The sequence below is a fragment of the Agelaius tricolor genome, unplaced genomic scaffold, assembly GCF_023055355.1.
Source record: "Agelaius tricolor isolate 1412-34295 unplaced genomic scaffold, bAgeTri1.0.p SCAF_19, whole genome shotgun sequence".
Lineage (NCBI taxonomy): Eukaryota > Metazoa > Chordata > Aves > Passeriformes > Icteridae > Agelaius > Agelaius tricolor.
The window spans coordinates 9,193,686-9,210,014 of NW_027269279.1; the positions used below are offsets into that span (position 1 = coordinate 9,193,686).

At 40.3% G+C, this 16,329-nt stretch overlaps 1 protein-coding gene across 4 annotated transcripts in view; it reads left to right on the forward strand.

The window, feature by feature from the left end:
• The window catches only part of SNX29 (sorting nexin 29), a 99,956-nt gene extending 84,876 nt beyond the window's left edge, over positions 1-15,080 (forward strand). For 2 of the 4 annotated variants that reach the window (XM_071444192.1, XM_071444190.1), the window contains exon 21: positions 12,893-15,080. In XM_071444192.1, coding sequence (XP_071300293.1) covers positions 12,893-13,022 — 130 coding nt within the window. In that variant the 3' untranslated portion in view covers positions 13,023-15,080. Of the gene's footprint in view, positions 1-6,083; positions 7,334-12,313; positions 12,349-12,892 lie in introns of those variants that run through there. The other 2 variants (XM_071444193.1, XM_071444191.1) reach the window with 2 other exon arrangements.
• Positions 15,081-16,329: the final 1,249 nt, after the last annotated feature.

A 16,329-nucleotide genomic window follows, 5' to 3' on the forward strand; every position in this document is an offset into this window, starting at 1 on the left:
TCTTGCTGTCCTTGCTGTATGACAGTGCCTACCTTCCAGCATATGGGACCTCTCATACTTTGAGCTACCAAAACTGTGTCTTTTTGTCCCTTTTCAGTCAAAGCCCCCAAAATTAATACAATGTTTTAAAATAGGCACTGAATTTGCAATATGAAAAGCCCACAAACATATAGAATTCGGTTGCATCGTAATGCACATTTTGATGTAGCATCCAGGTCATCAAACAGCACCAGACTGACCAAAAAAAAAATCTAAGTGAATATTTTAATTTGGTGTGAAGATAAATTTTTTCTCAGTATATTTTTTAAGCTGCTGAGCAGGTGAGAGTGCACTAAATTGCCTCTGTATGACTGCATAATGGAACATGTGGAGGGTAGGAGCCATTTACTGCACAGTTGTTCAGGACTGGCTCAGGTGCCTGTGTCACGTGCACACCCCACAGACACCTCTGATGGAGCTGTGTAATGTTCTTTTCACAATATTTGCCCTTCTTGAGCCAATTTCCTGGCCTTACCCAAATCTACATGAGTTCCCTGTAATCAATTTGTGATTTTTTAAAGCTTACTTTTTGACCTACTAAATCCTGCAAAACAGTTTGTAATATTTATTCTACAGCTGCATTTAAACTAGCTGATCTATAATTGCTTGTTAAGTTTCTCTTTCTGGAGCTTATTTTAAGAAAGTTGCCAGCTTTAGATATTCACAGTCAAATCTCAGCATATGAAGATTGCATAACAGCCAGTTCAGGAGATGTATTTTGGAGAACTTACAGGTAGGGGAAGGGAACCATCTGCAGGTCCCTGACAGAAAACAAGTTTCCAGCAGAAAGTGTTTTGAACACTGTTGATGTGAACATGTTGTTTTGTAAGAAGCCATCTGGGCAGCCAGAGCAATCTGTGTGCAAGTGCAGATGGATCTGGGATCCAGAACCCCGAGCTGCCTCTCCTGCTCCTCAGGACAAGGCCCTGGGGACTCCCTGGGAGGATGTGCTGACCCCTTCACCAGCCAGCCTGGATCCCCCAGCTGAGCTCTTTGTGGCAATGGCACAGTGCTGGAAGGAGGAGAAATTCCTCAAGTTCATTCTTCATGCAGCTGAAAGCAGGGTGCAGGTAGGTGTCATGGCAGGAGGGCTCGGGGCACATGGGATGCTGAGCTTCCCTTACTGATAAGTTCTCACAGCCCACTGCTATTCTAGTGCTGTTTTTTGAAATTAGAATTTGAAACATACTGCTGAAGAGGGAATTATTTCTTTAAATATATGTTCACAGAATGAATAGAAACTGATTAATGGAACTGAAAGAAACCAAACAAAATAATACTGTATTTATCATATCTATTGTATTTATAATATATTTAGAAGTTGCATAGCATGAAACTGTGGCACTTAGATGTTTTTGAAGCCATGCTATTCTCACAAAAAGTGAGGTTATTTCTACTCCTGGTTTTCTCTGATGTGTTGAAAGGGACTTAAGGGCTTCTTACTCTCTTCAACCAGTGTGCATGGCAAAATATATTGCTTAAACTATGGCAGTGTAGCTGGGGGATGTGACCTGCACAAACCCCAGTCTGGAGATTTGTGAGTTTAATTCCCTACTTAGTAAAATCTTACATGGAGTCATGAAAGTGATAGACACAGTTTATAACAGATGACTCCTGGTACAAATCAGTTGTGGAAATTCAGAGTGTATGTTCAAGAGAAAGACTTTAATTTGACATTTTCAGCTTGAATTCTATTAACAGGGGAAGCTTGATAGAGATACTTGCCAACAACACAGACCATTGAAAAATCACTTTTCTTGTATGAGTTTCTAAAATGTGGGAGAGTAGAACAACTCCCAGACCAGCACTTGTGCATGGGATGCACCAAGACAGCACCTGCAGGGCGAGCAGGTTTAGGGGATTTGTTGTTTGGGAAGCAGGGTCTGAGTGCTGTGACCTGCCAGCTTGGCTCTGTTTCCTTGTGGTCAGGCCACAGAGCCCTGAACAGCCTTTGCTGTGTCACCAAACTGCCTTTCTGACACTCTGTGAAATGGAAAATGGCATTTCCAAGGTTTCTGGGCAGAAAACAAATGAATGGCCCTGAAAGTCCCTGCCTGGTGACTGTCCCAGGGCACTGCTGGTGTTGGTCCCCTGCACATCAGCCCTTGGGGCACCAGGAGCTGCTCTGCATTCAGCCAAGGGCCTTTTCCATGCTGGGTGGTTTTCTGTGACATCTGCAAACACTTTTGGCCCAGGATGGCATTTGCAAACAGTTCTGGCATGGTGGATTTCTGTAATGCACTGTCAGAGGTGTTGCCAGCTGAGCTCTCAGACATGAGTTTATGATGTTTGCTCCAGATCCCCTGAAATGTCAATATCTCACAGCAATTGCCCTTGAGAAAACTGTTATGCAGGGGAAAAAAGGGGAATAATTATTGAAAATAGACTGTTCTTTAAATCAGAACGAGTGTGTGCAAATGTATTCCCATATGTAAATTTTACATAATTGCTTGAATGGCAGAATTAGTAGAATGATTTTTTAAAAAATAATTTGCTAATGAAACAACATGACTTTTTTTCCTCTTCATGTAACTGTTAGATTTGGAGTATTGCAAGAAAAATTATTCTGTAATGCTTATTTCACTGGGAATGAAACCAAAGATTAAGTTTAATTAATTTAATTAATTTTCCACACTGGAAGAGATTTTGAGGAATGAAAGAGGCTATGCAGAGGATGGAAAATAAACTTTATTCCTTTCTCTTAGCATATGAAGCAGTAAGGAATACTCATGAAACTGTGGTTTAGAGCAATCTGTTTATACATCTTATATTGCAGTCTTCCAGTGCTTATTCATGCTCCTTTCTGTGCACCACTGACAGTAATGGATAAATGGATGCATCCCTTCAAATAGTAAAACAAATAATCTTCATAAGGGAGGTATCTTTGTACTTTGCATGTACTTGGCTTTAATCCAGACCATAACAAGCTTGTTTATGCCCAACTGCACAGTTTTTCAAAAGGAGGTGGGTTATTTCTTTTCCTTATTTGAACTTGTATTGAAAAATATTGCAGCAGCCATCAGTTTTTCCTGTGAAAACAGCAGGAATTAGCTACAGGCTATCACTGAAATTCAAAACATCCTACAGAAGCTTTGTTCCCTGGTTTTGCTTATCTGCCAGCTGTAAACATAATCCATTCAATTGTGTTGTGTTACAGATCCTATTTTTGTGGTATATTTTTAATATACTTGTGTGGTGGAAGCAGAATCCATGAGCAGTTAGCTGAAATGTCCTAGAATAACTTGATGTAATTAGAGATACTTGTCTATTAATAACAAAAAATTCATGGTATGCAGCCTTCTTCCCTGCCATAGCCCTTCACACCATTAACCAATGGGTAAAGAAAGTGATTTGGACTTTTTTTTTACTTTAGACTGCTTCAGAGGTCTCCAAATACATGCTCTGTAGGTACAAATGAGGCCAAGTGTCAGTTCAGAAATGCCAAATGACCTGAACTCTTGAGGTCTGTGCAGAACAAGAGTGGCAGCATCCTGAGCCAGTGCTGGTCCAGGGATGGCTCAGGAATGCTTCCTGCCTGGGCTTCCACCCTGCCCTGCCCAGCCCTGGGACAGCACAGGGAGAACCTGGTGTGTTTACAGCCTCAGCCTGACATCAGGCTCTGCTGCTCTGGGGGATGGAGCTGCTCATGTCCTAATGCAGATCTGCTGGGTCACTAAACAGGCTTCTTCAGTTTCCTCTTGCTCAAAGAACCTGATTTTAAACAGAAATTCCAGGAAGGATTTGTACTGGGATGGGGGGGTCACCATCTCCAAGAGCAGACCAAAGTCATTTTTCTTCAAATCTTCACATATTAATTACACAGTGCTTCACAGTTTGATTACCAACAGCAGTATGAAGGTTTATTTTTAGTTGAAGATTTCAGAAGTGTAACACAATTGCACTTAAGAGTTTAGTAAAACTCATGTGTTAAAAAGTGACCTGCTAATCTTTGGGTCTGAAAGTTAGAAATATGGGCCTTGCAAACAGCAGAGTGCATTTCTTACTGTTCTGTGTCTATCTGACTTCTGAAATCTTGGTTCTCAAATTTTATTCTTATCCTTAAGGACTCATAAGTTAATTCTTTATAAGAGATTTAATTTATTAGTTATAATACAGTAAATCTGGTAAATCATATATATATACACTGAACAGCTTTAAGTGTCTGACTGTTAGAAATCTTTCAGTAGAAGGCTCCTGCATAATAAAAGAGATAAATCCTAAAGCATCAGCTATTGAGAATAGTCAGGTATGACCAAAGGGAAAGAAAATGGCACTGGTTTGCAGACTGAGTATTTTATCATATTTTTACTGTTAGTGCTGCAGCTGAGTCAAAATGCACCTAAATCCTAAAGACTCCAAGAAAATCCAGTGCCCAGCATTGCTGAGCACAGGGCAGGGATAAGGTGAGCAGGTTCCTGTCTGCCTGTGGAGCTGTCACTGCACTGGGGTTCACCTGAGCAGGGCACAAAGAGCCCCTCTGCTGTTCAGGCCAGCACAGGGAGCTGCAGGCACAAACCTCCCCTCCTGTTCCCTGCTGGCAGAGCAGAGCTTCCCCAGCAGAGATAAAATTCTGCTCCATCTCACAGCCTGGTACTGGGCACGAGCACCTGTGACACTGCCCAGGGACACAGGGGCTTCACTGAGCTGCCAAAGCAGGGAAAGGGAGTCACTGCTTAGTTCAAAATGTACCTGGAGCCATAAGGTGTCCTCTGTCAAAGCTGGCTGTTCTTCCAACAGCAAAACCTTCATGTGGCCAAAAGTCACCAGACTCAAAGAAACAAGAGGGGGATTTCATGGGCAATGAGGGAAGTGCCTGTGATCCTTTGATAGCTTCCATCTGGGACAAAACTCAGCTGGCCTCCAGAAGCAGATTCTTTGGGCAGCAGCAGCCACTTCCAGACTTCTCCAGGAGCTGGAACTGAGGAGGTTCAGCAGCTCCCAGCTGCAGCAATGTCACTGCAGCCCTGGAGCTCCACTGCAGTGGCTGCCAGCAGTGACACAGCCATGGCTGCTCACTGCTGTCCTAAATTGATTCTTCTCAAATATTCTGGCAAATATTATTGCAAATCTGATTTATTTTTATTTTGAACTCTGGCAAAGTTCTGCGTTATAGAAGGACCAAGATGATACACGTTTTAAAGGCTCTGAACCTAATGATACCTGGAGAGCTGACCCCAAATTTCAGGAGCTCCTGGCCAGCAATGCACTGTGCATTGAACTCCCACTGGAGTCAGTAGCAAATTTTGCTGCCTGTTAACCTAATTTGGAGTCATAATGAAAAAAAGGATGAGCTGCATTTATCACAGACATTTTCATTTTACAGAGAAAATAATTAAAATATGATGGAACAGAAAATGTGATTTTGGTTGCTGATTACTGTGGTCACCTTTTTGCTGGCCAGGCTGATGCTTGTTTAGTTTCTTTCTAATCCATCAGGATTGTTGCATCCCAGGCTGGCTCCTGCAGTCATTCACTAGTCAGTGTCATTCTTCCATGAGCTTCCTTTTCTGTCTTGGATTAAATGTAAACATTAGTTCCTGTCTTCATTACCAAGAACAAAGTCAGCATTTCCCTTGTTATTCTGTTGATGGTACTCATTTATTTACATATTTCCCCATCTTGATTACTTTTGTTTATTTAGAGAGCTCAGATCTAATTCCACTGTACCAAGTCTCAACCCTGTGATTATGTTGCCAGGTGCAGATGTACTTTTTTCTATGGGCTTATCCAAGTCAGTGGGAATTTCTTTTTTTATCTTAGGAATACTAAATAATAGGCTAAAATGAAGAATAATTTAAAAGCTCCCAGGGGCTGAGATTATGGCCTATATTTTTGAGGTTTTTAGGGCATGGATCACTATTAGTATCAAGCTTATGGCTGGAATGCAATAACATGACCTTAGTATTTAAAAAATAAAACCCAGAAAGAGTGGTTGCTGTAGAACAGTGTTCTTCATGTTACTGTTGTCACCATATTTTCCAGAAAAGTTATGATTATGATTCCTGGAGCAGTTTCTAAGTTTGTTCATTTTTTTATATTCATAGCTGTTATTGTGACATTGATTCAAATCTGGATCTGTCTCTGAGAATGGTCACAACAGCTCTCTCCTGCCTTTGCACATGTTAATATCATGTGTAATCTTCATGAGAAATGAAGATACTTTAGAGAAGCAGCTGATACCTCTTAACTTGATGGAGCAATTAAAACTGAAGCACTTCCTTGGAAGATCAAAACAACATGTTTTGATCACAACTTTTCTCTATCATTCCATTTGCTTCCATGGTAATTTTAAAAGAAGGGGCTTGTCCTTAAAAATAAAAGAGTGATGGTAATTGTGCAGGTTTTTATGATGGGCAGTTTACTGGCAAAACCCAAGCAAAGAGCACATTATTCTTTTGGAGACTGTTGAAACTCACTGAAAGCTGCACCTGCCAGTGCTTTGGGGCAGATATTCCTGCCTGGCTGAATTTGAATCCAAGAAGAGTTGGGGACAGTGGAGGGATAGGGCCCCTGAGCAGGGACACAGCAGCCAGCGGGCTCCAGCAGGGCCATGGCCCAGGTAGAGCTCAAGCACCAGGAGCTGTTTGCTCCTGAACCCGTGGAAAAACAGGAGCCTGGGAACTGCTGCTCTTGCCAGGTGCTGAAATTAGGGGGTGAAGGCTGAAGGTCTGATGTGGTAAAGTAAGGCAGGAATATGCACCAAGTTCTTTACTGCCATTAGTGTCAGTACTTTAGTGAGCTCAGGATCAGGTAAATGATAGGGATGAACAGATAAGAAGAAATGTTTTAAGCTTTCAGATTTTTCCTCTCTCTGATACTGGCAAAATTAAGCAACCTGGAGGAGATGATAAATCTTTTTTTTTTCATCCCTAGTGCTTGGCGTGGAACATGATTAATTATTTGCATTTTGTGTGCTGTGTAAACTAGATGTGGAGAGCTCAGGGGTGTTAATACTTAACTCCTTTTACTGGTGTCCTGGTATCTGAGAAGGAATTTGCTGTAAACTTTGTTCTTATGCCCAATGCCAATTGTATTGATTATATGCTGTTTAAAAGCTAATTTGGTAATTAAATTTGTCTGCCCTCCATGTCAAACCATTGTGTGCAAACAGTTTGTGACTAGAGGGGAGGAAGTGCCTGCCTGGTAATGCACTGCTGCCTCAGCACGTGGAAATTGCTACTTGCCAAACAGAAGTTTTAGTTTATTTTCCTGTATATGATGCATTGTGAATCCTAATGCATGTCTTTTGTCTTCAGTTTCCTCAATATTTTCAATAAAAATGTATTCTAGCTGTCTGTGCTTTCCTTAAAGATAATTATTAGCAGGAAAACCCAAATCCAGGAAGTGGACACTGTTCTGAAAGCAAATCTGACCTTTTGTTATTACATACACAACCCTGGATCATGTTCTGCTTCTGAACCACTTGTTCATGAAATCCCCTTCTGAGGATTTCAGAATGGGGGTGGTGGATGTGCTGCTCACACAGAGCAGCCCTGACAGGCAGGAGGAGAATGAGTAGAGCTGAATGTTGGTGGTTTCCAGATGGAAATGGATGCAACAGCCAAACTTCTGCCTTTCAGCTAAGCACAGGAATACAAAAACCAAATATGTAAGTTATAAATGAATGGGAATATGTGTGTAGTGGTCTGTGAATTCCTGGTTAGCTGGGCAGGGGTTGTTTGTCAGAGCACAGTGTCCATGCATTCCCTTACTCTGTTTGGAGCATCACAAAGCCTGGGGAGTCACCATTCCCACTGTGCAGTGGAAAGCCCAGGGATGAGAGTATTAAGTATTGCTTAGATGGAAAGTGATGAAAGGTCACCTTTGCAGGGTTCTGAGCCTTTCCTGAGTGAAAGAGTGTAGAACACAGATGTTATTCAGTTATAGAACTATTAGATGCAGTAACCATCTCAGTATGCCAACTTCAAAATGAAGTTAGTGGGGAAAAATGTTGTGTTGTGAGAGTCATGTACAGTGTCATGGTTTACAGGAAAATTCAAATAACAGTGCAGATGTTGATGAAAAAATTCTTCATGCTGTTATGGAAACTGAATTTTGTAGCATGTGAATGTTCAAGTAAGGGTAATTTGAATTGTAACAAATAGAAACACAATTATGTGTCATTATTTCACTGCAAGAAGAGATCAAATATGTCATGAGTATAGAAGTGTGTATGTGGAAGTAAAGGAGCTGTACATTAACCAAATGGTTGGACAGAGTATTAGAATTAATGCTTTTCATTTCTTGAAATTTCATTTCAGATCTAATCTTGATGGGAAATGATTATTCAGTTTGTAACCTGACAACTTTGCTCTAATAGTGCAAAGGATTTTCAGTGTTGAAGTGTGCTATAGAGGGATTGTCTTTCTATCTCTTCTGTTAATAACTGACTCTTTAAACATCCAAATCAGCAATTATATTAATAAATGGAGATCACAGTTTCTCATTAATAATTATATTTAATTTCTACAAAATTGGGAGCAGTGGCAGAAATTATTTTTACACTTCACCAACTGGAACTGGGATTTTACCCAGTTGACTGCAAAGCAGGAGTTAATACAGTATGTGAAATGATTTGATGAATTCAGAATCTTAGTTAATAATGCCACTAAACATGTGTCTTATCTGATTTTAATTGGCAGAAGGTGCCTAGATATGTTGCACTGTCAAGCCAGAATTAGTTCTCAATTGTCTAATAAGGATCTCCTGATATGGGTGTTGCTGAGCAGGACCTTTTTGAGGAGCTGCCTGCCTGAGCACCACATTAAGTGTTGAGGTTAACACCAGAATTAGATTATTATAATGACTAACAAAGAATTAATAACACAAGAAGCTGGCAAAAGTCACCAGATTTACCTGGCAGTGAATGCCTTTTTTCATGAGGTATTTAACATAACTGAAGTAAAACTAGAATTATGAATGTCTCCAGAGAGGCATTTACGTGTGAGATAGATCTATAGATAGATACATGAAATGCCTGATCCTGAGCTTTGCTCCACTCCCAAGATGTGCTTATTCTGTTCTCTGATCTCTGGCTGATACTAAAGTCTCTCCAATTGCAGATATGTTATACTATTTTTATCAGAAACTTCTCTCTCTAATTTTATCCTGAAGAATAGGCATTGAGATGGGAAATAAATTTCTTCATGTAAACGCTCACAACATCAGCCAAGAGAACACTGCAGTTCCATGTACTGAGTATGTAAAGAAACCCCAGAAAATACAGTTTGCATTTGGATACAGGGAGAGCAATAAATCAAAGGTATGAATAAACCAGCAGCTGATGAAAAGGACTGGTTATTTTAAGCTATTTTCTATAGATGCACCTCCGGCAGAACTTGACACCAAGACAAAATCAATGAAACTGAATCGTTTGCCAAACAAACGCTGGGCAGATCAATCAGGAATGCTTAAAAGCTAAACAATGACCCTGTGGGAAGGAGGAATTGATTGCCTTAGCAGGTTGCTTTTTTCTTCAGAATGGGCCAAGGTGAGAATGTGGAAAAGAACTTGAGCCTTTAATATGTGGACATTCCACTGCTGAACAGGCAGTGCCTGGCAAGCCCCTCTGCCTGGACCCTGCTCAGGCTTCTGTGGCTCAGAAGGAACAGAATGAAGAGCAGAATGTTTCATTAAAGCCAAACAGGTGTAGCTGGGACAGGTGTAGGCTGAGATAAATTGTGAACTTACCTCAGGGACCTGGGGGATCAGGGCTGGGACAGTTACTGCAGCACAGCTACTCCCTGGTTTAGATTTAGGTATTTTGAATTTCTGTTTTAATCTGAGTAAAACAATCAACTAGAGGCTAACTCAGCACCCCCAAACTAACCTAGGGACTATTTTTACTGAGTGTGACAAACGAGAGGATCTGCAGACCTTGTAGGTAATGGCTTCTTCTTCCTTCTTCATCCCAAACACTGGGTGGCAAAAAGATTTGTCTCAATTCCATCTTCATGTGCATTTGCCAGAAAGACAGACAGAATCATTGTAAGGTCTTTATGCTTCTGCCCAAGAGTTTGTGGAATATTTGACCACTTGAACTGTCAATACATTTAGAAAGTGTCTTGGTTAGTGCCAGAGACTGTGTAGGTATTGTTCTACCTCTAGGCCAGAACTAAATGATTGAATCTCAGAACAGAAGACAGAACAGAGGGGAGATGACTCTTTCCCTCCTCCTTGCTTACCTTATGTTTTGGGTTGGTCATTTTGGCAAGAAAGCCAGAGCTGAAGCAGGCAAGTGAGATGGGTGGTTCTCCTGTCAGGTTTGGAAAAAGGGAGGATGAAAAGGGGGCTGAAAGGCTCTTAAATTTATGTCTCTTTTAATATTTTGAACTTTTTCCCTGTAGAACATCTGTTTCCATGGAAGTTGATCAATTCAATTTCAGCTCCAGTTTTCTTTTCATGCTGGATGCATGAAGCTGTAATTCCTCAGCTATACATTGATTTCTGTAAACCTACATTAGATAATGATGTGTCTTAGATTGCCATTATAAAAATTAGCTAAGACATTTAAGATAAATTAATCTCTAATTTAGTTATTAGATATATCATGTTGTGGAGTAGCATCATTTAAATTAGCAGAATTACTTGCAATTTCTGTCCTTTGCTCACAGACATTGGTGTTCATGTAATTACCCTAAATGACCTGATTACCTCAGCCCTGCCAGACTGAAATTAATTCATCTCCCTTAATTTTAGGGGAACTCCTTCTGCCCCTTTTGCCCTTTTCCCTCTGAATAGCTTTGCTCCATTGGGCTGGCACTGATGTCGTTTTGGGGACATGCCAGCAGGAGGAGCTTGTGCATTAAAATGTGCTTTCCATAAAGAATCACCAAATGACAGTAATTGCACTCCACTCGTGCTCTCTTCTGCAAGGTAACTCCCCTTGTACCTGCCAGGGCTCCCCGTGTGCCTCAGACAGCCAGAGCTCTGCCAGCCATGGCCACTGTGCTGGTGAATTAACCTACTTCAGATTGAGCAAAGCCCAGTGAGGCGCTGAGCATTTCATTTCATTCCATTGTATGTTTGATATTTACATTATTTTACGTTTACATGTTCTGAAAAATACATATCTTAAAACAAAATCACAACCCTCTGAAGTCAATGTCACGTGTTCTCTTTTACAAGAATTACAGTATCAACACTGCATTGCTCAATTTTATAAATAGTATAAAAATTATGAGTAATAATATTCATGTTACTAAAAGAAATCCATGGTAATGAGCACAGCTGAAATTGGATTCACATGATCAGAATTCTCTACAGCAACTTAGATAGCATTGCTGAGTTTCAGAGTAAGAAATTGTGGGGCCACAGTTGGAAGTCCAATTATCCTTGGCTACCAAGAATTAATAACATAGGCTAAATTAACTTTTAGACTTTATTTTAGTGACAAGGAAAATAAGGAATTAAAGATCTAACATATTAATCTGGTTGTTGAAGAAGAGGAGGAGGTATGCCACAGGTATTTTATGCATTTTTTCACACAAAGAACTTCTTAGTTACCTTGGAAAACTAAATACTATAATAGGACATGGTGAATCTTGCTTTAGGAAAATCCTTTATTATTTTAACTAAAGCTATTTCAGAGTTTTCTGCTTAGAAATTTAGATCAGTTAAATACCATTAAAAAACCCCAAAAAACTTCATTTTCTGTTGCTTAGCATCTGAACTGAACATAATTTTTCCATACTGTTTTTTTTCTCTTCCCTTTGTGGGGGCAGCTGTGTGTGCACTGTGGTTCTGAAGCCAAAGGCCGGCCAGGACAGCTGCCCTTCCTTGCAGAAGTGCTCTGCTGCCTGCAAGTGAACTTGCCAGTCAATGCCAGGACTGGTTAAAGGCTTTTGCTTTGCTGACATCTCTCCCATGTGGGTGCTCCAAATGCCTCGGTGGGGCCTGAGTGTGCTGTGGCTCTGGCAGGAGGGATTGACCTGTGTGTGAGAAAGGTCACTCTGCAGCAAAAGAAACTGCACAGAGAACTTTGGGGATTGTTTTAAAATATGTCTGTGTTTGTTTAATATGGCTGGAAGTGCAGAGGAGCAATTTCTTCTTTCTGGACTTATCACAGTCTGAAGATAGATATTATAAAGTTGGGGTTTTTCACTTAGGAAAATAAGCTTGGCTTTGTATGCTGTGTAATTTTATTGCTTAGCTGAGTTGCTAAATGCAAAACTTAGTTTTATTTCTTGATCTGTGTGTAAGTAGTTTAATTAAAAACCATGTGGAGTCCTGTAAAAGAATGGCAAAAGTACAATGCTATCCCTTTATACTGTAGTTTTCCGAGGAGTCTATAGCCTGAATATCACCTAGGTAAGCTGGAATTTTCTGTTACTGCTTGTTTTTGAACTTAATGTACTTCTTCTCAGAGTCTTTTGCAAAAGGCTCATTCATGTAAGACTGTAGTCTGTTGTGGGTCAGGAGAGACTGAAGAATTCAGGGATGTATTACCAATGTACTTCATCATGTAATGATACATCCATCCATGATTAGAGGATCGTTAATTGAGCATCATCCAAGCTCGTCTATTTTGCTTGTACTTTTATCACTTCAAAATGCTTTCCTACCATTTCTGATCTGCAACTCATAGAGATCTGCTTTTATCCTGTAACTTGCAATCTTCCATAAAGTATTGAAAGTTCTACTAGTTCTCATTTCTGAAAGAGCCCATTCTGTAATTCACACTTGAGACAGCAGTAGAAGGAATGCAATTCCGTGGTGTTGAAGATGTGTGCTGTACTTCGCAGTCATGTGCCAGGCTCTCATAACATCTGCTTTTTTCATGTTGGAAGTAACTCCACAACAATTTCCATAGAACATGAATGAGCTGTTCTGTGTTTGTTTTTTGTCTCCCTAGTGATATCCCAGCCTCTGGAGAAGCAGTGAGCAAAAGCAATCGCTCCAGAGTGAGCACGCGCTTCCCCAAACTGTCCCGCGGCCACCCCCGGGAGCCCCGGAGCCTGGAGCCTCAGAGCGGGGACCTCTGACCCTGCCTGCCCTTGGCACCACGGGCAGCACGTCCTGGCAGTTGTTCTGTCATTCCTTCCTAGCCTATATTTATAATTTAAGCTCCTGAAGAGACTACAGCTGCATCAACTTAAATCCTGAAAAGAGACATTCATTACCAAGGGTCATATCCTGATTAACTACTTTGGAAGGCAGCAATCACTTTCTCAAAGAATACGAGGGCTCTTCACGAGAGCTCAGCAAACTGCTCGGCGTTTCCTTTGTTTTGTAAAGCTGCACTGCACAAATTCTCCTTTGTTCCTCTGAAGTCCTTCTGTCACAATGAATTCCTTGTTTGTATTATGTTGTCCCTTTTCCATGTACAGTTTTCTGTTCCAGAGAGACGTGGGCTTCATGTCAAGACAATTTTTTTTTCTCCTTTGAAGAACCTTCATGATTATCACTACTTAATATGTCAGAAGGATGTACTTAAAAGAACCTCACTAATTTATTACCTTTTGTAAATAGAAAGACTGGGTTGTTTTGGTTTTTTTTATTGTCAACCTCTGACACACAAAGGTTTTTTAAAAACTTCACCATGTAGATGATGAGAAAAACATTACAGGTGGAAAAATAGCTTTTGTACATTTCTAGATAGATTGTCTCAATAGCATTCATGTGAGGGAAGTAATTCTTTAAAATCAGAGAATGTAATTATTTTTAGTGAAATTTCAGTCTTGCTGTAAGGCAGGTGCAATATTATTCATTTCTACAAACCACCACAAGGATACACAACATTAGTGTGGTACAAAACAGTGCTTTGAAGTCTTGGATTATATTTTGTTATTAATTTGTTGCTTATGTTACAGAACAGTCCATCATTAACAGGGTAGGGTGGAATTCTTAATCTGATTTTGTAATGCCCTTTCACATGGTGATACTTAAAAATTGCCTGTAATGAAAGTGCCTGTTACCCATCACCTCTTATGGAAAAGTAATTTGTAATGCTACTACTGTAAGAGTAACTAAAAAATTGACAAGAATTGTTACAAGTGATGGAAGTCCTGACATGGATTAACTGGAATCCAGTTCAGCACCCATTAGCTGCACTGCCATAGGCAGTTAATTATGTTTTAGCTATCTTCTTCTCTTCATTAAGTTTAAGCAATGTATGTTCAAATTTTTTATTAATTGTGTTCTAGTTTTCCTTTATGTAAGAACATTTTTCCTCTCAGAAGTTTTTTTGGATAACATTACTTAAATTGATGTATCTTGTCATTTTACTATCCATTCATTATATTAAATTTTCACATCTTATATTATTCTCCAGGAAAAAAAAACAAGCTGATGATTAATAACAGATTTTGTACCTTGGTGCTTTATAAAGTTCCAGCAAACTGGAACTTGTGTTCTGCAGTGCTGTGAGCAGTGAGTGCTGTTCAGGGAAGTCAGTGCTCAGTTGTTTCCAGTGGCACCTCTCAGGTGAGAGAGGCTTTGGTACCCACAGGGAGCGGCAGCAGCGCTGCCTGAGCAGGGGCCCCACGTGCTGGGTTCCCCACACTGAAATGTGGAACTTCCAGACTGCACTCAACAGAAAAAGGCAGCAGAGAGGAGTGGGATCCACTCTCCAGGTCAGAGATTTCAGTAGGTGAAATACCACTAAGTAAAACCATATCACAGAAATGAACCAATATTCCCCAGTCAGTAAGAGATGTCAGGTACCACACAGACAAAGAGAAAAGCCCAAAGGCCGGCCTGGGAGCTCACTGCTGTGTGTTCATTAACAAATTAATTACTGTTGGTGTTTTGTGTTAGTTATAGTGGGACACTCACTCACTTAAGAAGAAAGGAAAGTGAATAGATTGGCAGTTAAGTATCTTCTCCAAACTCTTCAGCCTGATGTACTGCTGATGATTTAACTTGTCTTTGTTGGAAAGAGAAGTAGCTGTAATGATGGTCCCACTTTGAAACAATTTTAACTCATTTTTCAGAAAGTGGAGACTTGGTTAGTAGAAATATGGCACATACACTAACACTGAATTGCAAGTAAATTTGAAAGAAAACACTGTGGAAACCTTTGTGATGTATCTGTTACATGAAGCTGTATTCATTTTCAAGAAATAATTCACAGATTCAAGTACTTATTCAGCAAACTGCAAATGGTAAGGAATTTCATTTACTGCAGACTGAATTTCTTTTTAGTTGTTTAAAAAGACTTTTTTGTATCTGCATTTGGCTCTTAAAATTATTTCATTCCTGATTATCTTTCTTCTTGTAATTTTTAAAGTATGTATGTAGATCACATAAAGATACTAAACTTGTTTACCATGTACAAATTGCTCTTTGTTAACTTTAGCTGAATTATGTATCAGCTGCTAAGATGACAGTCTGCAAACAATGTTCACTTGGTGATACAAGATACCATCATGGGTGCATTATTAATCCTTTCAAAAGCTCTGCTAAAATCCCAGCAAATAATCAAATGAAAGCCTTTCTTCACAAGGCATTCCCACTTTATACCCCTGCTTATGTAGAAGGCTACAGAGGTACTGCATGAGTGCCAGGAGGTGCCTACTGCCAGGAATGCCCAAATTTTTACCACCTCAAGACATTGTGAAAGGCTCTGGCTTAGAGTCCTGTATATCTGTTACAAATCCCACTTCTGTTCATTCACCAGAACCAGCAAAGCCTCTTGAAGAAAGTTGACCAGTTGGTATTAAGACCCCCAAGTACATTATTCATCTGAAATCCCTGTAACAATGATTCTGCCAGTGGAATGATTTTATCAGCTTATTCTCTTCACCCAATTCCATCCAGTTACAATTTTTGTACAGCTCTAAAATTCCTTTGGCTGACTCACAGCTCTTCAACCTCTGTCTGTGCTCAGTGGGCAGCTCACAATGAGCTGCTGGCTTCATTACTCATGAATTATTAATTAATTCATTACTGACCCTTCCTGCTGGCACCAGTGGCCAGTGCTGTAATCCCAGGATGAGGACTCAGGACAGGCTGGGCCCTGGAGCTGTTCCTGGCTGGTAGAGCCAGCCTAGAGCAATTTGTGGTCTTGTTAGGATTTCATTCCTGCTTTGTCTTTAGATCAGGGCTTCTCCTCTGCATCCTTTAGTGACTGTTCAAAATAAACTGTAAAAAAGTGGCACAACTTCTACTGCACTGCTGCTGTCCAGTCCCCTCCACCATGAACCCTTCCCTAAGAAACAGAGCAGGCAGAGCTCTTCCAGCTTTTGCAGATGTCTCCATCAGTATTCACAGACTGACTGTGGTTTTTCAGAATCTCATTTATTTAGAGATTCTCTCATTCATTATACAGAAGGCAATGTGTCAACTTGG